The sequence below is a fragment of the Fusarium mangiferae genome (assembly GCF_900044065.1).
Source record: "Fusarium mangiferae strain MRC7560 genome assembly, contig: FMAN_scaffold002, whole genome shotgun sequence".
NCBI lineage: Eukaryota > Fungi > Ascomycota > Sordariomycetes > Hypocreales > Nectriaceae > Fusarium > Fusarium mangiferae.
The window spans coordinates 707114-731020 of NW_024573922.1; the positions used below are offsets into that span (position 1 = coordinate 707114).

The window sequence follows — 23907 nt, forward strand, 5'->3', positions numbered from 1 at the left end:
TCTGCAACTGGGTTTGCGTCAATTGAACTTCCACATGTAACGCTGATGAACAAAACTGGTTGTGATATATCACCAGATAAGAACCTCCAGCCAGGCATGTTGCTTATCGACCACAGCATTACCAGGTGTTAGGTATGCCAGCTCTAACAATGCACCATAGCCTCTTGTTCGCCATTCGGTCACGGATTAAGAGCACCAATGTTCCGAATGTGCCAATTAATGATATTCGCTCTATGTGATGAGATGAGATAATTCAGACGCTAAAAAACGAGACCAGTCTATCCGTCGCATGCTTTTATCCTTACTTCCTGTGTCGGTACTCCTCGGGGCTCTCATAAGAGGACAACTCCCTGTCCTCGATATCTGCCGGTTTGCTCTTCTTCTGCAAGTGCTTGACATACCAAATCATAAAAATAAGCATTACCAGGGCCATCAAAATGGCATCAAAGACATATAAGAAGACCTCATGAGAGATCAGGTATCCCTTGTTTCCTTGAAGGTACTCCACCACCCTGAAGATGCTTCGGACAAGAATAAGGAAACTCGTGGCATAAAGGACGTAGAGGTATCTCGCCCAAGGTACATCGCCTCGTAGTGACTCGGGTGTCGGAGATTTGAGTAGTCGGGTATGGAAGAGGATTGAGGTGACGACGAAAAAGCCAAAGACGACTATTTGGACGAACAGACCGGCGATGATGATCTTCTCGCCCAGGTTGTAAAGGTCCAAGGTACCAGCCGACTGAATACCTCCGCCGCCGGCCTGCAGACTGAATGCGATAACGTCGCCGGTGACAAAAATGCGCGTCACCCACTTTACAGGTACAAGAGATAGATGAGCAGCTCCGACGGTTCGAATCAGGCGACCGAGAATCATGTAAATCGACGCGGCGAAGAGGGCGGGTGCGACGAGGATAGGAATGGCTTGTAGCACGAAGCCGCCAACAGAGAGCTTGTCAAAGTGACTCCATATTCTTCCAGCATATCCGACAGTCTCGACTGAAGAAAAGGTTAGCTATATCAACAGGATGATCTGTCAAAGTGGTACACCTACAGAAGCCGCCAACGACGAAAGGTGTAAAGTAATAAGCTCGAACTCGAATCAATCGCCAAGTATGTAGTATCGAAAGGACTGCAAAGACAACAGTGCTGACAACTGCTGCTGGTAGAGAAGGATCGTAGCGATAAAGCTTGAAGTCAAAGCCTGCGGTTTCGGTATCGGCCATGGTGAAGAGAAAAGAAAGTAAACGGTTTAGAGATTAAAGACCCAATGGATGGAGATTCATGCCAGGAAGGGCGCTCTCTAAAACTATATACATAACAAAAGCTGGGGACACTAGGCTATGCCGAGCCGCAGTAGGCTTTCCGGAATGCATGCGTAGGGAGGCGCGTAACGGGAACGAAGCTTAACGAGGCCGGAGAATAAACGAGAGCGAGTTGATCCCTGGCCACTTTTGGCAGGGCTGAGCCTCAATTCAGCGTATTTTGACATGTATCTCCAAAGGTACAAGGATAAGAGGAAATAAATGTTATTTATTTCTTTGTTATCTATCATATCCGGGCCCAGAGGTGTTTACCAGCGTTGCATCATAGTCTTGCTCCCGAGACTGGGAGGGAGATCTTTTTCGTATTACGATTGAGTTTTAACATGAATCGCTTCAAAAGAGTCAGATCATCTGAAGCTTAAGTTGTGCGATTCATTCTTTGCGCTTCGACCTCTGGGATGTCATGGCTGAGGAGAAGCAGATTTGATGCGTCGGTGGTTCCCGGCGGTAACTATTCTTGGCCAAGTCAGTGGAGCAGTCTCGTCTTCATCTCCAATTAGCAGAGATTTCACGACCCAGGCACCTCGTTCAGGTCCTCGTTCTCGTTTACACCTCGTTTACATCTCGTTAAGACCTCATTAGACCTCGTTAAGATCTCGTTAAAGACCTCGTTCATCTCGTTCATCTTCATTTTCGGCTCTGTACAGTAATCGTACAGTACCCTCGTTCCATCCATCGCCAACAGATTTCTTTTTCTCCCCTTCGTTTACCTACACAAACGATATCGGAAAAATCAAATTTGAACTCAGCAATCTCGTTCAGCTCCCAGCCTTGCCTCACTGTCCTATTATTGGCCGTCATGGACGCCGAGGTGCATGACGTCGTTACAGTGAGAGGTGGATCGAAGCCCAGAAGGCCGCACAAGAAAGCAAAGACAGGCTGTCTCGATTGCAGAAGACGGCGCGTCAAGGTGCGTGCCTGCGTGGCTTGAATGTGGCGGTGCTTATCCCGATTCTGGAACTGATTGATGCTGTAGTGCACCGAGGAGCGACCAGAATGCCGTGCTTGTCGTCGTCGCGGAGTTGAATGCGAATACCCTTCATTTCAAGGAGTTGTATTCCCATCGCCGTCTACACAGCATGGCGACGAAACATCTCCCGAGTCAACTTCGTCGCAGCCGCCGAAGCAGATTGATACCCAGACGATTGCACCTGTTCCGGGTCTGGTCTCAAATGCATATCAGTCAGTTCTTGGGGTACAGCAACACATCAGACCAACCGTCACTTATGGAATGGAGGACATGGCTCTGCTTCACCATTGGACAGTCTCTACTAGTCTTGATGTCTACAAGAACTCGGCTTTATCAGCCATCTGCCAGGTCATATTCCCCAAGATCGCATTTCAGCATCCTTTCGTGATGCAAGCTCTCCTAGGCCTGACAGCCCTCCACATCGCATACCTTGAGCCCCAGCAGAGACTGGAATATACGGCAGAAGCAGCGCGATACCACAGTCAAGGTCTACAGGGCTTCAACGAGGCCATTTCGCAGTCCAATGAGGAGATTGCCGATGGTTTGTTCGTCTGGTCATCGCTCAACCTTCTGTACGTATTTGCGGCCTCAGGTCGGTTGGGAGAGGGCTTCTGGGACGAGTCTAGCTGGGGCGGTCGTAAGGATCGCATCTTGGGCGCGGGATGGATCCCCATGCTTCGAGGTGTCCAGACAGTACTGGTACCTTACTTCGAGGTCTTATCGGCGGGTCAGTTGAGAGAGGCCCTGAATATTGGAAATTGGGACGAAATCGATCCCGACTTGGTAGAGGATATTGATGACAAGCGCTTCTGCCGCTTGAGGGAAATTTGGGAGCATAACCCAGATGCATCGACTTATGAAGACATTCTACACGTGCTTAGGAGGATCAGGATGTTCATGGTACAGTTCTCAACGATGGAGGCTGAGACCCCTGGCAGTTCGGTCTTCAATAGGGCCTGGCAGGGAGCTTTCTTATTCGTGCCTTTCGCATCAGAGCGGTACTTTTCTCTGTTACATCAGAGGCAACCGCCTGCACTCATATTATATGCCTTTTACGGTGCCTTGCTGCACTCCCTCAATGATTCTTGGTTTATGGAAGGTTGGGGACACGACATAGTGGAGGTAGTGAATGACTTGCTTGGCTCTTATTGGGAACACTGGATATCATGGCCACTTGTAGTAGTTGGTCTAAGAACAGGAGATATGCAGAGTTGAGCCGTTAATGCCAACTTTAACCAAGTTATGATTTAATGATATAAAACTGAGCCACAAGTATTCCGGTCTAATTCTCCTGTCCAAGTTTATCTCGTTGTCGTTCATGATATACTCCAATACCCTTTGCTTCCTCTCAATAAGGTTCCCCATCGACATATTTGCCGTACTCCTGTTCCAAATTCTCACCATGCCTAAACCTCGGTAAACGCATGCATACTGTAGCTTTTACCAGCGCCCCTGCCGTTCAAGATCTCAGTGATTTCAGATGGATGGAACCAGTTGAACAGAACCATGACAAAGAACATGAGACAGGCATCAAAAATATAAAGGTAGGCCTCGTGTCGGAGCAGGTAACCGTCGAAGCCCTGCAGATACTCAACAGCCCTGAAGATAGATCGTACCATGATGAGTAAACTTCCGATATACAGAGCAAGCATGTGTTTCTGCCAAGGGAGCCCGCTTGAGGAGCGGGCTGTCGGGTTGGCGCTGATCGCACGATGGAAGGCGATGGCAATTACAATGAAGACGCCGAAGAAGAGGAGTTGGACGAAGAGACCACCGATAATCACTTTTGCTCCGGCTCTGAGAGCCTCGATGGTACCGGACGCCTGATAACCACCACCTTCATCAATAAATTAGCACCTCAGATGGCTGAATCGATACGAACGACCTACCTCCTGCCTGCAGGATGAAAGATAAGACATCTCCAGTCACAAAGATCTTGGTCATCCACTTCTTGGAGATCAAAACGCGGCCTTCGCCGTCTATCATCAGAACAATTCTACCAAGCTCCATGTAGATCGTTGCAGCAAAAAGCGCAGGGGCCACGAGAAGCAGAATGCTTTGCATGATATAAGGGCCGAGGGTCCAATTGGGACTCTCGTTACCAGACTTTGCTCGCGCGGCGTATCCAACAACTTGAACTGGAAGAAGGAGTAACATGTTAGACTCAGCAGCGCCATTGAGCCGGCAGATAAACTTACAGAAACCACCAAGAGTCAACGGGATGACAAACCAAGATCTTCCTCGAACAAGTTGCCATGAATGAAGGAGAGTCGTGGCTAAAAAGAGGATGGTGAAAATAACAGCACCGACCACAGTTGGGTCGTAATGGTAGAGTTTGAACTCCTCCACCCCATCGTCAGAACGTGTGAACATGTTCATTTTCGAACACTAGATTTCCAATTACAAAGGTAGGGAAGTAAGGACTGAAGTTGCGAAATTGCGTAAATGAACGATGTCAAAGGAAAGAAAATGTGATGAGAATGAAAAGGAACTAGTAAAGTGAAGCTAATGAACGATGGTCTGAAATGAAGTTGTGGTCTAGGAAAATGAATGTCTTTATACTGAACTTGACACTAAAACTGTCAGAGAATTTAAGGGAGAGAAGAGCACTGCCATGCGGCCAAGCCGGAGGACAAACTAAGGGTACCCATTCACTGATCACCCGCTAGACGATGAGCGAGTCTGCCTTACCGGGTTTCTTTATTATTAGACTTAACAGTGCCCTAAACGAGTAAACGAAGAATTCCTCCATCAACGCATGCTCAAACGGTCGATTGGTCCTGAATCATTAGTGCGGTCGGCGGAACTTCGATGTTATGTTTTGACGCGGTCTGGCCTGTGTTATGCTCGTTTAACCTCGTTTAACCTCGCTCCTGCTCTCATAACGACAGCCGGCCCCCTGAATGTCTCGCAAGCCACCCGAGAACTTTTGCTGCCACTCAGCATGATCGAAGTATGGGGGAATGAGATGATTTTTCGGGTCCTTGAGTTCGATCTTGATAACAACCCCTTAAAGGTCACTCCGTTATATAGCCACTCGCCGTCACGCAGCGAGACCTCAGGAATTTAGCGCCGAGAAAAGTCACTGCTTCTCGTTCAACGATGGAAAACACCGAGGCCAGATTTCTCAACAGCCCTGCATCTTCTGTGCAAACTGACGAGGCTTCTCCAATTGACTCGTCCCAGATTTCAAGGAGACCAAAGAGGGTCTCGCATACAAAGTCACGCAAAGGCTGCCAGCAATGCAAGAAAAGAAAGGTCAAAGTCAGTATTTGACTTGACAATCGACATCACCATATTCTGACATGGCAGTAGTGCGATGAGCAGCGACCTGCGTGCTTCAATTGCAGTAGATTGCAAGAAGAATGCAAGTACTTACCGCCACCACCAAAGAAGGCATATGTCAGGAGGTCAGGCTCTCCCAAACCAGCAATAAGCGGCACTGGTGGTATCAACCTCGGAGATCTTGAATTGTTTCACACATACACTACATCAACGTACTCAACTTTGTCAATATTTCCGGCACTGCAAGACTTTTGGAGGATAACAGTTCCGCGTTTGGCTATACACAACAGCTATTTGATGGGTGAAGTACTTGCGCTGGCAGCATTGCACCTTGCTTATCACAGACCGGATCAGCGGCACGAATACCTTGCAACGGCCCTCACACTCCATCAGGAATCTTCTCAGCAAGCAATGGGACTCCTGAAAGAGTTAAATCCCGAGAATGCTGACGGCCTGTTCATATTTTCTTCTCTGACTATTGTCATCGGTAATACCTCCACCCTCTTTCATCTCAGCTTTATATGCTAATATTGAACAGCAATGGCTACGCCAAAACGGTCGCAGCAAGATGGGATACCAGCGGGCGAAGGTGATTTCGAAGATTGGATATATCTCATACAAGGGACAGCTAAGCTCTCAACAACCTTCGAACAAGACTGTCCTGAAAGCTGTTTGACATCATTGTTCTCCTTTAGCCGTCAAAGATGGGCATTGCACAATGTCTTTCACCCCTCCTACGACCAAAGGGATGAGGTACTATGCCAACTAGAAGAGAGGATAAGAAACTATGTCCCACAGAGCGAGAAGTTGAACATTTTGATCGAGAGGATTGACAGCTTGCGATCTGCAGCATGTCGCACTGCGAGCTGGGAGAGTACTGATTTGTTCTTTTGGTTATACGCGGGTATCGATGGATTTTTACCTCTTGTCAAAGCACGCGATCAGGAGGCTTGGGCGGTACTAGCTCACTTCTGTCTTATGGTCAGGAGAGCAGAGGCACAGTGGTGGTTGAAAGGGTGGGCGGACTGTATGATGAGAAAGATTCACATGCATCTTGATGAAGAGCATAAATCCTGGGTTTTGAGACTTTCAGAGGAGATGGGATGGATCCCGCCAGCAACTCAATGATCAAAATGACTTTCAATGGTAAGTTTTGAACCCGCCAGACATTTTATAGACTTTATAATTCTACCACGGTCTTCCATGGTCTCAAGGTTCTGTCTCCTGGCCAAGACCTTTATTTCATGGCATATATCTTGAATGATCCTTCAACTCAATGTCAGCGTTGGATCATATTCACTTGGTCAGATCTTACATACCGGCCCATTCGCTAAGGTCTTGCCCTTTGAGATCAACTTCCATGTTCTCAAAGACTGAGCAACATCCACCCGCTGCGGCATCAGATGACACGTCAAGGTATACATTCAGGTCATTATTCGCATCAGTTATGAGAACATCTACAGGTCCATCCGGTCAGCTGATACTCCTTATAAGTATAGGGCTGCCCACCATTGAAACCTGCACGTTTCAGGTACTCTTCATACTCCTCGACTTGACTTGCTCCAGCGATGCATCCGACGTAAAGTGCCATGCTGTTTCTGATATTTTCTGAAAGGGGCTTCTTTGCCAAGATATCGGATATGGCGACTCGCCCTCCAGGTTTGAGCAGACGGTGCATCTCGTTGAAGGCCTTTTGTTTCTCATCATGAGGTACCAGATTGACGACGCAGTTGGAGATGATGCAGTCGGCGACGCTGTCTTCCAAGGCTATGTCGGTGATACGAGACTCAATGAATTCGACGTTTTCCATTGATCGATCTGCCTTAAGCTTCCTGGCTTTGGCGAGCATGTTCTTCTCTGAGTGAGAAATCATGGTTGATTAATCATGTACAGTGCTCACTCACCTTGTTCATGTCAACACCGATAGCCTTACCAGTTGGGCCGACTTTGCTGGAGGATAGGAAGACATCCAGACCAGCACCGCTTCCCAGGTCGATAACAGTCTCGCCCTCAGAACGTCAGTTCTGTCTTTTGCAACATGGTGGATGCGGGACCTACTTCCTTCAGTGAAGCAATCGCCAACGGCGTGCTGCAGCTCAGTCCCAAGTTAGCATCTTTGGGGATGGAGTCGAGGTCGTCGTTCGAATAGCCAAAGGCTTTCGCGACATTGGTGCTGTATGTTGTATTGGACCCTTCTGCTGCACTTCCATATCGCTCGCCAACTCGTGTATAAATATCTTGATTATTCATGGCAGTAGGTCTTGTATTCCTTTATGGTAAGAGGTATTGAGAAAGTGATACTGGAAGGAAACATTTCAGTGTGAGACGTAAGCCTGCCCTTTATAAGGTAGGTCAACACGCTCTCAGTTTCATGCCGAGATGTTGGAGTTCACAGGAAGTCTGATGATTCAGCAAGACTAGACCAATCAAAGATATCACCGACGGTAACAATCGTGCCAGAAGAAGAAATTATTCGATATGTCACAGTTCATAACCGCTTGGGGCAATAAAATGATATGTCACTACCATAACCCGCCACCTCTACAATTATTCGAAATCATTCTCTGAAGTACACTCGCTGGTCTGCATCATGGAATCCACGGACAAAACCCCGAACGTGACAAAATGGACGCTGAATCCGAACCCCACTCGGGTGCGCGACAATCAACGTCGTCATCGTGCGCGTGTCAAAGCCCGAACTGAGTCTCTTGAGGTTCAGTTGAAGGCGACTCAGGAAGAGTTGCGAGCAGCGCATGCGCGTATTCATGAGCTAGAATCTCTTCTAACAGCAAATCGGCCCTTATTCGTCTCTGAGAAAGCCGAGGTTCCAGTCGAGCTTAGGGCATCCAATAGTGGCTGTGATGAAACGACGTGCTGTCGTCACAACCTTATACCCATCGATCAGCATTCCAGGCAACAGGATCTGAATAGAAATGCCGTCGCGCCATTTTTTGGGATAACTTCAACCGATACCTTCGCGTCTAATATGTTTTCTACGGTTCAGCATTACGATGAGGACGATCAACTACCCCGAGTCGCTGGTGGCGAATCAACAACCCTTTGCCGCGTGGCGTATGAAATCATTGAACAGCACAATATGACTGGCGTCGAGTCATGTGAGATAGAGCATTGTCTCCGACCAGGCTTTAGGCGCGCTGCAAGAAAAGGAGAAGGATGCAGGGTCGAGACTACGATTCTCTACGCGTTGATTGATCGCATCAGCCCTGTCTGAGCAATGCCTCTTGGTGGGGTTGTGACCTGGAGTACTTAAGTCCAAATTTGCAATACTCTCCGCACCAATAGCTATTCCTCCGGATTCGGAGATCATCCCCGAATAGCTCAGCTGGAAGAGCGTTCGGCTGTAATTGTTAATCTGACACCGAAAGGTCACTTGTTCGATCCAGGTTTCGGGGATTCATTTTTGCATTTTTTGACAATTGCACTCTACCAATTGCGTTTGGCTCTCTGATTTGACTTTTTGCATTCTGTCGTTAGGGCGAGCAAATTCAAAGCACAAAGCATGTGTTACAGAGATTTGGAGGTGGTCAAGTGAGATGTTATGACAATATCATCCTTATGTGCACAGCCAGTGATAACCTGTTAAGCCGCTAATTGGTTCCTGGGGCGATGATTCAGTGAGCCGGCTCTGTTTGCGGCGAGGGGCAGCTGGGTCTACTGGGTCCAGCCTTCAGGGTAAGCTTAACTTAAACCACCTTCGCAATTATAAATCCGGATATTGTGCTGGATGATGGTTTAATCACGTTGAGAGACGAGTTATTGCCTTGGTTGATGCATTTTCTTGTTAACAATAGTGCTATGGAAAGTCCACGCGGAAACACTTGCATACATGCCCATCGTGCCTAAAAGAGGCATTAAGCTCAGTTTCGTTAAGGCAATGACTAATAACCGTGCATGGCAAGTTTAGGAAGATAAGGTCCGTCTTATTGACCCGGTTCCTTCAACCGAGATGAGACCAGCCAATACTTAGCGTGAACTATCTTTCCATATCGCGTGTAGTGTTATGTTCATCATGATGTTATCGCCAGAAGTCTCGCTTGGACCTTCCCTCTTGTTATCACCGGATCTGGGGGTTTGGGACTTATCCGATAAGAGATAAAGACATGATAAAAAGCGGATCAACCCCGCGTCGAAGTCGGATAAACAAGTCTCGGCCAAGCACCGATTGGCCCAAGATACAAACCTTGATTGTCTTCGCTTGGACCTTCACGCTCACATTCTCAAGCAGAGGAAAATGACCTACCCCGTGGGGAAGCTGCGATAGCGGCAGGAGGGGGGCTGTTAGTCCTGAGATCGGCATATATAAGTCAGTCACTCGTCGCTGTCAAGACTGACTTTCCCCCATCCATCCCTCGATTCAAGTCATCTACAATGGCCGACAACAAGACTGCAGTTTCTCCCTCTGACAGGACTCGATCACCTCAGCCTTCGGTGCGAGCTGCTGATATGAACACGACAAGAGATGTCCCAAGGTGGAAATACATATGGCATCACAGTTTGACCCAGATGATTCTTCTGAGTATTCAGGCTTTCTGTGGTCCTGCCATGTCGGATGCCATTGCTGGTCAGTCACTGCAGTCGGGATTCAATGTATTGTTACCAACTTCTCTTAGGTCTCGGTGGCGGTGGTCTTGCAACTCCTCAGGTCTCCAACATCTCAACGGCCCTTCGATATGCTGCCCTTGCCTTCAGTAAGTACCCATTAGATATTATCGGTGCGAAACTAACACAAATACCCAGCCTGCTTCATGGGAGGTCCTATCGTGAACAAGATCGGAGTCCAATGGGCTTTGGTGATTGGCTCTATGTCCTTCCCCATCCAAGGCTCCGCATACTACTGCAACAGCAAGTTCGGAAACCAATGGGTCAGTACTTCACCGTGTATGACTCCCCTGATGGCTGACCGTACATAGTATCTCATCCTCAGCGGCGCCATCGGTGGTATCGGCACGGGCTGTTGGTATGTCGCTGAAGCTGGTGCCATCATGACTCTCGCCCCTTCGGGAGCTCGTGGTAAATACCTGGCACTATGGATTGTGTCGCGAAACCTTGGTCAGCTAGTTGGCGGCGCGATCAAGTAAGTATACTCGGTATCTGGCCACGAATCCCACTGACATGTCATCCCTAGTCTGTCGAAGAACCATGAGAAAGGTGTTAGTGGTGGAGTCACTCCAGACACTTACATCGCCTTTCTCATCATCGAGTGCCTGGCGTGAGTAGAACTGCATATAATTATCTTGGACACGTCGCTAAGGTGATCATGTAGCCTGCCGTTTGCTTTCATGATCACTCCCTTTGAGCATGTCATTCGATCGGATGGTACCAAGATTGTTACTACTGAGACCCTCTCCACCAAGCTTGAGGTAAAGCGCATCGCAAAGACCATGACCTCGCGCCTCATCATTTTGTCATCAATCTGGGCGGTTTGGTCTTTCTTCTACAGGTGAGATTGCCGGAAGTGACGAGGCAATCGGCAACTAACACGGATACAGCGGCTCCTGGTCAACATATCTCGGCATCCACTTTACCGTTCGTGCCCGTGCGCTTTCATCGCTCATCTCGCCGTTCTTTTGCATGTAAGTACTCCACACGAGTGAATTTGGCAGTACTGACATAAGCTCAGTGTTGGCTGCTTTGGCCTCGGCTTCATTCTCGATGCTAAGAAATTGACCCAACGTCGCCGCGCCCAGATCGGCCTCTATACTGTTGTCATTCTCAACGTTGGAGTCTATATCTGGTCCATCATCATGCAAGCTCGATTTGATCGCAATGACCCGGGAGCTATCGACTGGGATGACAGCCTCTTCGCCACTTCCTTCTTGCCGTACTTCTTTGTGCAGACTACAGGACCCCTGTCTCAGTCGTACATGTACTGGCTTCTGTCATCGTTCGCGACAGACGCACAAGGTGAGATATAGAGAACATGCATACCCTAAGATATATAATACTGACTCCTTGTTCAGAGAACGTTCGCAACGGAGCTGCGTTTCGCTGCCTCGAGGCGATTGGCCAGGCTATTGCCTATGGCATGAACACTCAGACGAAGAGCGATCCTCTCGTTGGGTTGTAAGTTCTTGATTTTTCGCCAATAATTTCCAAGAGTACTAACGTAATTCAGCTGTGTGACCTTTGGCTTGTTAGGTGCTTCTCTTCTACCCATGATCATGCTCGTCAACACTACACCCGACAGGATCCCCGCAGACGAGATTGCAGAGCAACAGGCAGCCCTTGGAGAGAAATTCGCAGACATTGAAGGCCAGGCTGTGAACATCGATGGAAGCCCCACAAAGAATTAAGCAGAGAGATGTTGGAATCGAGTTCTCGAGTATGCTCACCAACTCTTGAGTAGCCCGGATGTTTATGAGACAGTAGTGAGAATCATGTATGTATTTTGAGTAATATGTACTTTAGATAAAGCCAACCAATCCTCGTCAACATTTTCAGGTAGCAATCTGCCCTTGCCGATCATGGGGTTCCATCGTGATAACATGTGAGGCTACGTCAGCCTAGTCGGCCATTTACAGACCAGTCAGACCAGCAACGATACCAGCCCAAGTCTCGCGGACAGTAGCCTGGATCTGGCTGGCGGGCAAGCTGAAGCCATAGGTGCCGCGGTCACGGAGCTCGATGGTGTAAGAGTACTTGGCCTTAGCAACACCCTGGACGTAGTCGAGACTGTCGCCAGTGGTGGCATACAGAGCGCGGCAAGAGTTACCAGCAGTGTAAGTCTGTCCAGAGTTGCTGCGGATGGCGTTGGTGATGCGGGTACCAACGGTCTTGAGGGCGGCCTCCTCAGGGGCAACGAAGCTGCAGTCGTAGCCGTAGGCTGGAGATATCATTAGTATTGATCAAGAGAACTAAGGGATCTTCAGGAGGACTTACGCCAGAGGACGTACTGTCCATAAGAGTGGAAGTCAACGTAGAAAGTGATGCCCTTGCCAGCAGCAAGAGAGTCAATCTGGCCCTTGATGGCCTTGAGCTCAGGGCTGTCACCAGCGGCTTGTCCCTTGTAGGTCTCGTCACAAGGGTTGGTAGAGGCACCGCCAGTAAGCTCCCACTTGTAAGGCCAGTTACGGTTGATGTCACGACCAACACAGGAGTTTCCAGAGACAGTCTGTCGGTTCTTGCGCCAGAGACGGTTGGTGGTCTGGGTGTAGACGAAACCTGTGATTTTGGGTTAGATGGCTCAGAGGAACGGTGGATGGATGAATCTTACCATCGGGGTTGACAACAGGGGTGATGTAAAAGTCGAACTTGTCGACGAGAGCCTTGACAGCAGAGTCGCTGCTGTACTTGGTCAAGAGCTGGTAGGCCATGTACTCGGCAGTCTACACAAATAATTAGTCACAATTACAAACATATTAACATTGAGATGAACATACCATGGTAGCAATCCACTCGCGAGCGTGGACAGTTCCGTGGAAGACAATGGCGGGCTTGGAGCCCTTACCACCGCTACCCCAAATGTGAATACCAGTGAGAGCACGACCTTGGAAAGAGTTGCCAAGAGTCACAATCTCAGACTGGCTAGGGAAGCTAGACTGCAGGTCCTTGAGGAAGGTGAGGTGATCAGCGTAGCTGTGATAGGCGGTGAACCAAGATTCACTGGGGACTGCACATATGTTAGCTCCTTGGCGTTTCATGCGTTACTTGGAATACTCACCAGCGTAGATCTCAGAGGTCTCCTCCTCAGCAAGAGCAGCACCGACATCCTCGACGAGGACAGTAGTGTCGGAAGCGATCTTGGTGACGGCATCGATGTTGTCAGGAGAAACGACAATGTCGAGCTCCTCCTTGGCACCGGGGTTGAGGATGGTAGCAGAGAGCTTGTTGATCTCGGCTACGGCGTTCTTGGCGCCCTTGGGAAGAGTGACACGCAGGCTCTTGAAGCCGTTGTAGTCAACCTTCTTGGAGCTGGGAACAGCCGTGGCAACAGCCAGAGGGAGGAGAGCGAGGAGAAGAGAGGACCGCATCTTGTCAGTGAAGAAGGATGATTTGAGGTGCGGGGTGATGAGTTCACAGAGCGGTCGTGAGCTCGAATTTATAGTTAGCCAAGACGAGATATCTTGATACTATAGTCGGATCAGCAGACCCTCTATCTCGAAGAACTTCTGTGAATGATGCCATGCGGACGATAGCTTCAAAAAAGGTAGGTGATATATGTGATACAACAACCCAAGCACGGAAGCTCCCATTTGCCTTTCCCAAAGGGGCAGCTCCATTTGGCAGCACCCCTGTCGCCTGGTGCATTATCGCTGTGATGTTAGTTTGGCCGGCAGTGCAAAGGTTCCTGATCATCTCTACGCGCTGGTGAACCAGCGAATCGGAGCGCGTTAATCGCCGGGATTGGTGACTGGTAAAGGAAAGTGATGGCGATCTTCGGTAGTCTAGAAGCTTTTTGATATGCTTAAAGTCCTAGTATGTGCGATGTCCCGATGCGGGCACGGACGGTTATAGTCGAGACCTTTTGCTCGCCTACTTATTCGTGACGCAGTGTTTATTGGGCTTTAACTGTTCTGAGACAGTGCGTGCATTGAAACAGAGTGTCTTGGGTGATGAACCTTGATGAATGGTGATAACGAGGTGAGGCCAGTTGGTGGGTAGGAACTTTGAAAGCGAGTGCAAGTGTTGCAAGACGCAAATTAATTGACCGTAATAATTGAAGATGTTAAGATGTATGTACAGATAATTGTAGATGTAATTATTAGAGGTTGGCTTAAGCTTATTGTATGGACCGTGTATGCCCGTGGGGAGATAAGATAAGGAAGAGAGACGCGACCATCGTAGGAATCCAGAGTAACCCAAAACAGGAAGGCATGCTGACATTCTCCCCGCAGCTCAAGTCAAGAGAGCAAAGAGCAAAGTATCCTGATCAAACAAATTCTTTATCCTTTCCCCCGAAACAAACATAGTCTCGACCGTCCCATCTCGATCTGCAGCAATAGCCCAGCGCCTGTTATAGGCCTTCGTTATCTCCTGTTCGCCAAGACGTACCCCGCCGACGCCACTAAACCATGTCCGTGTCTGAGGGGTCGCCCTCTCAATCTCACTCTCACTCCCAATCGCCACAGGCGCCCTCAAGCTCCGAATCCGATCTGGGCCCGCTGTCGCCGTGGTCGTGCCAACGATGCAGGGTACGCAAGTTGAAATGCAATAGGGTCTTGCCAATCTGTGGCCGATGCGTCAAGATTGGCGAAGTCTGCGATTATCCCTCGGCGAGGAAGAAGCCGGTTATTAATCCCGCCAACAGACCGCGACTTCGGGATATGCAGAGTCGCATCCGTAAGTGGGAGTGGAGACAGCTTCACTCTGGGACTTGGGTCATTGACAGTGTTTGTAGGAGACCTGGAGGCTAGATTAGAAGCCCAGAGCAGTCCACCGGAATTTCAGCCATTTAGTACCAGCACAGAGCTTGTCGACACCGGCCGATTCGAGGGCCTGCCGCCTCCGCATTTGGTGGATGAGCTGTAAGACCTCACAAATGACCTATGGGAACGCAGGACTAATCTGAGGTATCAGAACATCGATATACTTTACCAAACTTCAATCCGACTCTTTCATGATCCATGGCGAGAGGTACATCGCATCACTCTACAGGCCAGCTCATATGCAGCCACCCATGTGCCTGCAGTATGCCATCCTAGCCGCTGGAGCAAGTGCATCGCCTACTTACAAGCCCATGGCCGAGGCATTCTATGTGCGAGCGCGCCAGTACATCCAAGCCGATGAGATGAAGGTGAGCGTTCCCGAGAGTGACATGTCCAGCATGGCATTGACCAAAAGCAGAGCGATAGTGACCAGATATCACTGGCGCATTGTCAAGCTTGGGTTCTCATAAGCCATTTCGAAGCGCAGCATCTCTGGTTCTCCAGAGCATCAATGAGCATAGCCAGAGCTATTCGGTTAGCCCAAATCCTCGGACTGCACCGACTAGACGGGAAGAATGCAGCAGGCCTGACACTCCCGATTGCGTTGGACTTTACAGAGGAGGAAGAGCGCAGAAAGACCTTCTGGGTCATTTTCACGACTGATCGTATCACAAGCAGCACAGGCGGCTGGCCGACCATGATGGACTGGCGGAGCGTGAGTACAGCCGATTCCCCAACGCTTGTCCTACCATCTGACCCAACTAGATACAAACACGACTCCCATCGTCTATCGATGCATTGTTATCGAATACTCCAATAGCCACGCTGACCCTCAGACAAGCCCTGGGACAGGGTATGTATGAGCTCTCTACAAGCGCCTGCAGAGTAGTCGCAGTCCATCTCTTCAACGAGTGCTTCAACTTCTCCAGAAATGTCGAAGAAGAAGCGGACAACAATGATTGGCAGCAACTCCAACAACTCGATGAAGCGGTCACAAATGCATTTGCGACATTGCCGTTGGATCTCAGATGTCCAGAGAATATGGAAAGCCCTGAAGCGGTTCTCATCAATCTTCAATTACATACGGCCTTGATATGCATTCATCAATCCGCGTTGACAAGGTCGCAGGTGGACATGGCTGCGCTGCCCACTACGAAAGCGAGAGTGATGGAATCGGCGGTTCAAATCATGATCACAGTGGCGCTGGTCACGGATCTGAACACCAGGTTCCGCAATCCGCTGGTCTCGTTTGCGTCGTTCATCGCGGCATCGTTTTTCTTGTCGGACTTTCTCACGACTGGTGACCTTCAAAGCGAGGCCAATTTTACGGCTCTCATGACCGTTATGGTCGAAGTAGGGAAGAATAACAGGTTTGCTGCGTCTTTGGCTGTTCGGCTAGCGCAGACGTTGAGAGCGTCTGGTGTTGATCAAGAGACTGCTGGGAAGGTAAGTTGCTACTTTAACTGTGCTGATTTTGCGCTTTGGCTAACGAGTTGCTCAGGTCGGAGTGATGATGGCTGATCTCAACATTGATCATCCAATTCCAGGGCAAGAGGATAAAGAGAATGGGATCGTGATATTATGCCCTACTGCAACTACGCCAGAGCAAGTCGATTTTGACCAAGGAATTGTGTGGCAGTAGCCTGAAGCCAAATTTATCGTTCACAAACCTTGCTATGATTCGACATCAAACTCAACTCAGCAAAAGGTATCCCAAGCTTAGACAAAACTTGTACTGAGTTACCTAAATCTTTTTGTCATTTAGGATCAAGGTCCCGAGTTTTCTTTCTTCCCCTGGCCTGCCCAACGGCGCTCGTCGATGAAGAGACATACACGCAAAAATAAGAACGCGATGTCAGCATATGTAATTAAGACACTAATCGCTCTGCGAAAACAGTGAATGATTGTCAAGCCAGAAAGTCCAGTTCTATTTGGGATGATATCGCTTGTCTATATACGTTTACAATGCCGAGTAATTAATTCTAAGTATAGTCTATAGGTATGATGAAGCCAGACTTTTAAGCGGAATTTGAATTTCATGGAAGAGGATTTGGAGATCTACGACGCTCTTAGACATGCTCCCGCTCAGTGTCATGGGCTGAGATGGCATCGTCGGATAAACGACCAGACCACAAGTCGATTTCGTGGGCTCGCAGAACCTTGGTGCGGTAATAAAGCTTCCATGCGATGATGGGAACGATGAAGATTGGGATGCCAACGTAAGACGCAACGAAATCGGCAGTCTTCCAGTTGCCCTTGAGGAAGACAGGGAATCCAGCAACGAGCGTGATGACGATAGAGCCAATGCCGCCGAACCAGGCGGTGTAAGGCTGCCAAGGGGCTTTCCAAGGAAGGGTGTTGCGATCGATGCCTTGAACCTTCATGGCGCGGTAGAAGCGGATGTAGCAGAAGCAGAGAGTTCCCCATGCGATGAGGCCCGCGACTGTGCTGAGGTTGAGAAGCCAAGAGAAAGCTTGAGCAGCGCCACCAGAACCAAGACCTAGTGATTGTTAGTAAGGCATTTGAAGACTATTATGGCAAGAGCGACTTACTCAGATACGCCAAGGGCCCAAACAACCAGGCAGTGATGACTGCAACGTAAGGGACACCGTTCTTGGTGGTGCGGGCGAAGAACTGAGGGAGCTGTCGATCGGTAGTCATGGCGAGGATCATACGTGAGCCAACCCAGCAGTAGGAGTTACCAGCGGACCAGGCAGAGACCAGGATACAGGCGTTGACGATGGAAGGGAGGACCTTGATACCGGCGGTCTGGATGGCGATGACCCATGGCGAGCTTTTGGCGTTTCCAGAACCAGAAACAAGGTCAGCATTCCTTGGATCGACGATGAGACCAATCAAGAGCGCTCCGAGGACGTAGAAGAAGCCGATACGGTAGGTGACGCGGTTGGCGGCCTTGGGGATAGCCTTGTGAGGGTTGACGGACTCGGCGGCGGTGATGACAACGGTCTCAACACCAACGAATGAGAAAGAAGCGTTGACAAAGGCTGACAGGAAGCCGAGGAAATGACCAGTTGAGCCAGTGATGCCATTGTAGTCGACCCAAGCGCCAGGGTTGTTCCAGTACTTGAAGCCAATGGACTTGTGATTGGGACCACCGCCGGCAGTGATGACAATCGCGACAATGACGAGACCGAGGAAGCAGAGGACCTTGATGCCACCAGTGACGACTTCTGTCTCACCAAAGAATCGGACGCTCATCAAGTTGATCCAGAGGATGAGAACCAGACTGATGGTGATGACGACGGCGGGAGTGAGATCGGTCCAGTAGCTGACGAGAACAGCGGCGGCTGAGCATTCGGAGGCAATGGCGATGGTATAGCAGTAACCGTATGAGATGGCCAATGAAAAGCCGACTGAAGGGTCAATGAAGCGGGTAGCCCAATGAGGGAATGAACCAGCAGTAGGGAACTATAGGTCCAGGTCAGCATCACAACAACACAAATTGCTCCAGGGATCTTACCAGTGTCGCAAGCTCAGAGATACTCTGCATAACACACCAAAGGACAGCTCCAACGACGATGTACGCCAGAAGCAAACCAGCAGGGCCAGCACTGGCATAAGCAGAACCAGTTCCAATAAACAGACCAGTACCGATACCACTGCAAAGACCAATCCAAGTGATGTGATAGTCCTTCAGCCTTCGCTGCGTAGGCCCGTGGCCTCCCGTGTTGAGAACAGGCTTCTTATCATCGTCATCATGGTTCTGCACCACGGGCGGAGCAGCCTGAATAGCATCAACGTCAAGACCCTTATTAGACGTCATGTTGATATCACCAAACGAAGTAGAGAATGTGGAGAGGAGAAATGTATCATCGCCAAGGAACCCAAGATCTGTCGTTTCTTTATTTAATCTCGGTACTATCCATTTTTTTTTTCTTTACAAGGCTCCGATTGCGCAATTCGAAGTTTTCACTGCTAGCGCGCGGTGTCCCCTAGAGCGTAGTGAGAATGGGGAAGAATATGGGGCTTGGGGACAGCTGATGTGGAGCTTCTAGCGGCGAGAGGAAAAGTCTAACCTCCGCTTGTCGGCTTCTGGGCTCGTTAGGGGCGAATGCAGTGGATACGATGGCGAATAATCACCTGGAATTGTCTAGCCATCTATTTGCTGATAGTTGTTGGTCAGGGGTCTAGAGCGGCTCATTACGTAGAATATTGATGTTGCACCATCTCGAGAGCCTTTAATTGATGGGTAGGCCGATAAGGTTCATGCGGGTTTAAGTTTCACGGAAAAGGTGTCATTATACCTGATTATGGTGTTTCGGTTGAATCGGGTCATGTTTGGTAGCATACCTTTGTTCTAGAAGGAATGATACTAAGATTAGCGAACACAACAGCTATGTCATTGACATGTTTTGTATCAGATAGCCCCAAGAAAAGACGTTCAGCTTGAACATGCATTGCGCTTATGTCTTGTGCATTTGGCGCATGTTCACTACCTAATACCGCGGCATTTCAGACAACAAGGTTCTCGCAAATCAGATCATCAATTTGGTCATCAAGGTAAACATAAGCACTCAACAAAGGAGACCTTCCTACCCAGAATCACTAGTATCTCAGTCGCTGTACTCAGAGCTCGAAGAGGTATAGCTCATCATGAACGATGCACAATCCGAACAATCCTCCGTATGGGGATCAATAGCATTAGTCCACAGACGCAGAAGATCTCCTAGTCCAGACTTGACAGTCTCCTGGTCTGGAACACACCCTCCAGAGAGGCCGAGCAACTCCACCATCTCATGATAGGTCTCCTTCATCTCTTGGCGATATCTCTTGACTGGCGGAACGTAGCCCATGGGCGGGGGTGGACACATTCTGGGCCGAGGTGGACCTGGTGGACCTGGAGGTGGCCAGATCTTGAGGGTCAGTGTCATTCCGGGACGACGAACTGAGTCCCAGGTTCCAAGCATGACTGCTAGACCGTCTTCGGTGCAGAGATCGTACCGACCAGCCGTGATATGGTGAGCAACCCCGGGGGCCCAGTTGGTTTGAGTCATCATATCTCTCATCATCTGCAATCAAATATTAGCACCGGTTCGCTCAAGACATCCTTGTTTGGGGCTATATACCTTGTAAGTGGCACAAGATGTGTAAGGTAACTCAAGCCTTCTCTCTTGATCGATGAGATAGATCGGCTCAAACTCAGTACCCAGCTTGAAGTAGAGAGTGACATTAAGATCAGGAGCGTAATGGAAGCCAGATCCTTTGTCAGCTGCCTTCTGCGAGTCTGACTTCTTGGCCACCATGGCGACAAGAGTCATCTCACGTGTACTCTTGCGCTTTGCGACGATGATGGCATTGTCGACGTCCTGGCGAACATTCTGATCGAGGGCCGAGTATTGCTCGACAAGGTTAGGGCGACGTTTCCAGAGACGGCTCGAAGTTAGCTTGGAGAGGTTGGCTTTGAGCTCCTTATCATCTAGCTCGAGTCTGGTGATGAGCTTGTTTGCGTGGCTCATGTCAAGAACGAAAGCCATGATGTCTTCATTTTTCCAATCCTCTTTGTGACTGGGAGAGAAGAGACGTTGGAACCAGTTTCGAGAAGAGTTATCAGACTGCTTGTTCTGGATAGTGTTCTCAACGGTAACTTCTGGAGACTCTTTCGAAGTGTCAACTGTTTCAGTCTTGACCTTCTCACCAAAGCTGTCTCCGTCGATTACTGTTATACGGGGAGAAAGGACAGCGGTACTTGTGCTATACAGGATATACAGTCAGTAAGATGTTATTACTAACGGGAGGGTTTATACTGACGTTGATGTTGAATAAACACTTCTGATGTCGTCGAACGAGGCCTTTGGTGAAGGTGCCTTATTCCAGGCAGCGCGCCTTCTGTTGTAAGACTTGTAGTACATCACGCGCCTTTCAGCGACGTTCTCGGCGAAACATCGCAGGGAGTTTTCATTCTCCCAAGCGCCTGGGGAACGTATCATAGTTCTAAGTAGAGGTTAGGACTTGAATTATAAAAGTAGGAAACGGGTTAACGAACTCCATCTGGAGCCGAGCGATACTGCCTAGGAGATATCGCAGGACAAGTTCAAACTTGACTTGCTTCAACTCCTGCTGGCAAATCTTGAATCGCGGCTCCAGCCAGTTCCAAGCCTCAGTTCGCCAAACACTCATGTTGGCAAGACAGGCCAAGAGCTCCTCAATCTGCTCAGCTGACAAGGTCTTTGAATCTTTGTCTCCACTGACACTTTGTGTCTTCTTAGCGATGAGAGTTAGGACTCCGACATAGATAGCTCTGCATTTGGCAGCAAAGGATTTGATGTCCTTCACGCATGCTTCCGTGAAGATCTTGTCGTTCTGCTGGATCAGATCATGAATCTGACGGATGGTCGAAGCAGTCGAGTTGACCAGAGACACCAGCTTCGGGAGTCGCTGACGAGACTTGCGACATCCTTCAGAGTGCAAGTTGAGTTTACTCGCAAGACTTGTACCCAGCTGGGCAACAGCTTCAAGGGAGTGATCAGCCATGTTGAGGGCAATGGCTCTCGCGGCTCAAAGAACGAAAGAAAACATTGCTAAAAAGGTTGGGGATTTCAGCTCCCTTTTGAACTTGACTTTCCTCCGTCCTCCTGCGGGCTGACTGCTTAACGGTGCAGTCTCACTGAGGCCCCTCCCTCCACACTAGTGGAGGATTAGCCACTCATAGACATCTTAGTTGCACTTCTGCCTTGATTATCATGCAGAGTTGATTGACCAGCGTGTCATGCATAAGCCACATCATTATTGATTGGCTATGACAGGATTGAAATATGCCTTGTGTCAGCCGCACTGCTTTCCATCTATGGCAATAGCACTGATAAACATGCAGCCACTGGTGGGTATAAGACACTGTATCGGTGAGAATGGGGGACCAATCAGTTTACTAATTGCATAGTAATCGTGATGTTGTGTATAGAGATAGCTTTGACTGTATTGGAGCGGAGAACTACGGTGGAAGGGAACGGGATGCCGAGTCGGAGAATACATCTAGATTCGCTATCTGACATAGCCCAAGCGATTCTTAAATCATGTAATCAGAACTAATAAATTTATAAAGCTTGATATATATAACGTGAGTATTAGGAACTATAACAATTTAATTTAGATTAAGTAGTCGGGATTGGTTTAGCTTGAGAGGGATGTCAAGGATGACTTTGTTGAACAGCAAGAGAACAACTGTAGATACTAGAGAGCGTGAACTAATAGAAGTACTAGGCCTTCTGCTGCTGCGAAAAATATGGTGTAGGAGTGAGAATAGTCGTAGAATCGTGGACAGCTACGTTGAATAACCCTGAAGAAAGCCGCTCCCGATGAACAGAACAATAAAAAGGTGAGCGGCACTGTAAAGGCTTAGACACATCTGGAAGATTTCGTGAAATAACAGTTCTATGAGAATACACCAGAACTGGGTCAAGTACAACTGAATCAACATCTGGCGAGCAGTGTCAGAGTGAGAGCCTATGAACATGAGTGGGACACCCTGCGAGTGGCGGCCAGCCAAGCAAGAAACAGCAGAACAGAGAGTTGCCGGTGCCAATAGAGCTGTTTCTGGTGAATTGAATACCAGTGACAGTGGCAGAGGCCATCGGTTAGCTTCAGTCTCCTCAATCTCGTCATAAACAGATTTCATTTCTCAAGCTGGACCGTTTAACCATTTTCCCTTCTCCCACGACCGCAACCTTGACAACATCTGGTGAGTAACTTGACAATATCTCAACAACAAATCAATAACACCTCTCAAGATAGTCAAACAGACAACTCGCTTCCTTTCACCTTACCATATCGACAAAACCAACACCATAGTCCACCCGCCCGTCACATCAAACATGGGTCGCGAGGAAATGCAGTCTCGTCTCAAAGAGCTTGAGACAGAGAAATCTGTTCTCGAGTGGGCTCTTGAAGCCAGCCTTCACGAGAAGGACGTCGACACTGACGAAGAAGACAACAAGTGTGCCTCTTTGTCTACCTACACTATGGCGGACTACCCAGCCTCGGATCCTCAAGTGGATGAACCCCTGGTTCATGTTTACCCGACTGAGCCCATCTCCGATACCGAGTCTGCCATCTCGCTGCACAGCACAGAGAAGTCCGTCGTTTGCTCAGAGGCCTCTACTATGGCTCGTATCAAGTTCGCGACCACCATGCCTGTTCACCAGGTTGTCCAGTCGGACCCTGCATCTTACCGCTACGATGGTACTGGCATGTCTGAAGATGGCTGGGAGGATGAAGAGACTGTCCGCAGTTCTACCATTGATATCGGAAAGGGAATGGAGGCTTCGGAGGACGCCAATGCCACTGATCCCAACTCCCCCCTCAACATCACTAATCCTCACCCGACCCTTTCCATCTCGACCGAATTCCTCCAGAAGGCTATTCTCGACAGCCGCAAGCCTGGAAGTCCCTTTCTCCGCTCCTTCATCCACCGCGAACCTATCGACGGCAAATCGGGTGAATACACCGAGTGGAAGTGGATTCCCTTCCTTGTCTTTGGCGCTGCAGCTGAGCTTGTCTCAACTAACATTGCCGAAGGCGACATCGAGATCATCTGCATGAAGGATACTCAATTCACCAACTCGATTCAGAACAACGAAAACATGTTCGAGGAACCTGGAAGTCTTGCTGCTAAGTCTGCTCTTCACGAAGAGCTCAAGCCTGCTTTCAATGGTCCCGAGTCTTGGGGCTTCCGCGTTTTGGTCTGGCGCCTTCAATCTTCCGAGAAGACTATCTACATGGATCGCGAGGGTCACCCTATCCCTGGAAAGGCTGGTGCTCTGCCATGGGACGAGGTTGAGGCCAAGAACTAAAGGTGATCGCCAGAAGAGTGTAGAATGATCGAGAGTCTGGAGTATTTGGTATGGACAAGTCTTAGCCTGTGATCGCGCTGGAGGAATATTCTCTCAGTATGTATTTGACTTCTCACTTGATGGAGGATTGATGGGAG

General features: G+C 49.1%; 12 protein-coding genes and 1 non-coding gene across 13 annotated transcripts; 7 read left to right on the top strand and 6 right to left on the bottom strand.

Annotated features, from left to right (window-relative positions):
• Window positions 1-301: 301 nt before the first annotated feature.
• FMAN_06509 (uncharacterized protein) lies at window positions 302-1223 on the bottom strand (the record flags this gene model as incomplete). The annotated part of the gene is made up of 2 exons (XM_041826701.1): window positions 302-996; window positions 1052-1223. The coding sequence occupies 2 exons, from the start codon at window positions 1221-1223 to the stop codon at window positions 302-304; spliced, it is 867 nt and encodes a 288-aa protein (XP_041677738.1).
• Window positions 1224-2121: 898 nt separating this feature from the next.
• FMAN_06508 (uncharacterized protein) lies at window positions 2122-3507 on the top strand (the record flags this gene model as incomplete). The annotated part of the gene is made up of 2 exons (XM_041826702.1): window positions 2122-2232; window positions 2299-3507. The coding sequence occupies 2 exons, from the start codon at window positions 2122-2124 to the stop codon at window positions 3505-3507; spliced, it is 1320 nt and encodes a 439-aa protein (XP_041677739.1).
• A 191-nt stretch (window positions 3508-3698) lies between these two features.
• FMAN_06507 (uncharacterized protein) lies at window positions 3699-4671 on the bottom strand (the record flags this gene model as incomplete). The annotated part of the gene is made up of 3 exons (XM_041826703.1): window positions 3699-4129; window positions 4182-4430; window positions 4491-4671. 3 exons carry the CDS (start codon window positions 4669-4671, stop codon window positions 3699-3701), a joined length of 861 nt encoding a protein of 286 aa, XP_041677740.1.
• A 723-nt stretch (window positions 4672-5394) lies between these two features.
• On the top strand, window positions 5395-6705 carry FMAN_06506 (uncharacterized protein; the record flags this gene model as incomplete). Its single annotated transcript, XM_041826704.1, has 3 exons — window positions 5395-5556; window positions 5608-6064; window positions 6116-6705. The coding sequence occupies 3 exons, from the start codon at window positions 5395-5397 to the stop codon at window positions 6703-6705; spliced, it is 1209 nt and encodes a 402-aa protein (XP_041677741.1).
• A 183-nt stretch (window positions 6706-6888) lies between these two features.
• Window positions 6889-7827, bottom strand: FMAN_06505 (uncharacterized protein; the record flags this gene model as incomplete). Its single annotated transcript, XM_041826705.1, has 4 exons — window positions 6889-7034; window positions 7087-7429; window positions 7482-7586; window positions 7636-7827. 4 exons carry the CDS (start codon window positions 7825-7827, stop codon window positions 6889-6891), a joined length of 786 nt encoding a protein of 261 aa, XP_041677742.1.
• A 340-nt stretch (window positions 7828-8167) lies between these two features.
• On the top strand, window positions 8168-8809 carry FMAN_06504 (uncharacterized protein; the record flags this gene model as incomplete). Its single annotated transcript, XM_041826706.1, has 1 exon — window positions 8168-8809. One exon carries the CDS (start codon window positions 8168-8170, stop codon window positions 8807-8809), a length of 642 nt encoding a protein of 213 aa, XP_041677743.1.
• A 96-nt stretch (window positions 8810-8905) lies between these two features.
• tRNA lies at window positions 8906-8991 on the top strand. The gene is given in 2 exon segments: window positions 8906-8942; window positions 8956-8991. It is a non-coding gene; the product is annotated as a tRNA-Tyr (tRNA).
• A 975-nt stretch (window positions 8992-9966) lies between these two features.
• FMAN_06503 (uncharacterized protein) lies at window positions 9967-11891 on the top strand (the record flags this gene model as incomplete). The annotated part of the gene is made up of 10 exons (XM_041826707.1): window positions 9967-10159; window positions 10209-10286; window positions 10336-10460; window positions 10509-10672; window positions 10724-10807; window positions 10862-11038; window positions 11088-11171; window positions 11219-11502; window positions 11559-11661; window positions 11714-11891. The coding sequence occupies 10 exons, from the start codon at window positions 9967-9969 to the stop codon at window positions 11889-11891; spliced, it is 1470 nt and encodes a 489-aa protein (XP_041677744.1).
• A 222-nt stretch (window positions 11892-12113) lies between these two features.
• On the bottom strand, window positions 12114-13568 carry FMAN_06502 (uncharacterized protein; the record flags this gene model as incomplete). The annotated part of the gene is made up of 5 exons (XM_041826709.1): window positions 12114-12421; window positions 12478-12759; window positions 12812-12923; window positions 12978-13207; window positions 13259-13568. The coding sequence occupies 5 exons, from the start codon at window positions 13566-13568 to the stop codon at window positions 12114-12116; spliced, it is 1242 nt and encodes a 413-aa protein (XP_041677745.1).
• Window positions 13569-14861: 1293 nt separating this feature from the next.
• Window positions 14862-16605, top strand: FMAN_06501 (uncharacterized protein; the record flags this gene model as incomplete). The annotated part of the gene is made up of 6 exons (XM_041826710.1): window positions 14862-14877; window positions 14936-15062; window positions 15115-15331; window positions 15382-15678; window positions 15729-16409; window positions 16465-16605. The coding sequence occupies 6 exons, from the start codon at window positions 14862-14864 to the stop codon at window positions 16603-16605; spliced, it is 1479 nt and encodes a 492-aa protein (XP_041677746.1).
• Window positions 16606-17032: 427 nt separating this feature from the next.
• Window positions 17033-18747, bottom strand: FMAN_06500 (putative general amino acid permease; the record flags this gene model as incomplete). Its single annotated transcript, XM_041826711.1, has 3 exons — window positions 17033-17463; window positions 17516-18392; window positions 18445-18747. 3 exons carry the CDS (start codon window positions 18745-18747, stop codon window positions 17033-17035), a joined length of 1611 nt encoding a protein of 536 aa, XP_041677747.1.
• Window positions 18748-19537: 790 nt separating this feature from the next.
• Window positions 19538-21455, bottom strand: FMAN_06499 (uncharacterized protein; the record flags this gene model as incomplete). Its single annotated transcript, XM_041826712.1, has 4 exons — window positions 19538-19993; window positions 20051-20675; window positions 20733-20915; window positions 20968-21455. 4 exons carry the CDS (start codon window positions 21453-21455, stop codon window positions 19538-19540), a joined length of 1752 nt encoding a protein of 583 aa, XP_041677748.1.
• Window positions 21456-22792: 1337 nt separating this feature from the next.
• On the top strand, window positions 22793-23770 carry FMAN_06498 (uncharacterized protein; the record flags this gene model as incomplete). The annotated part of the gene is made up of 1 exon (XM_041826713.1): window positions 22793-23770. One exon carries the CDS (start codon window positions 22793-22795, stop codon window positions 23768-23770), a length of 978 nt encoding a protein of 325 aa, XP_041677749.1.
• Between the last annotated feature and the right edge of the window lie 137 nt (window positions 23771-23907).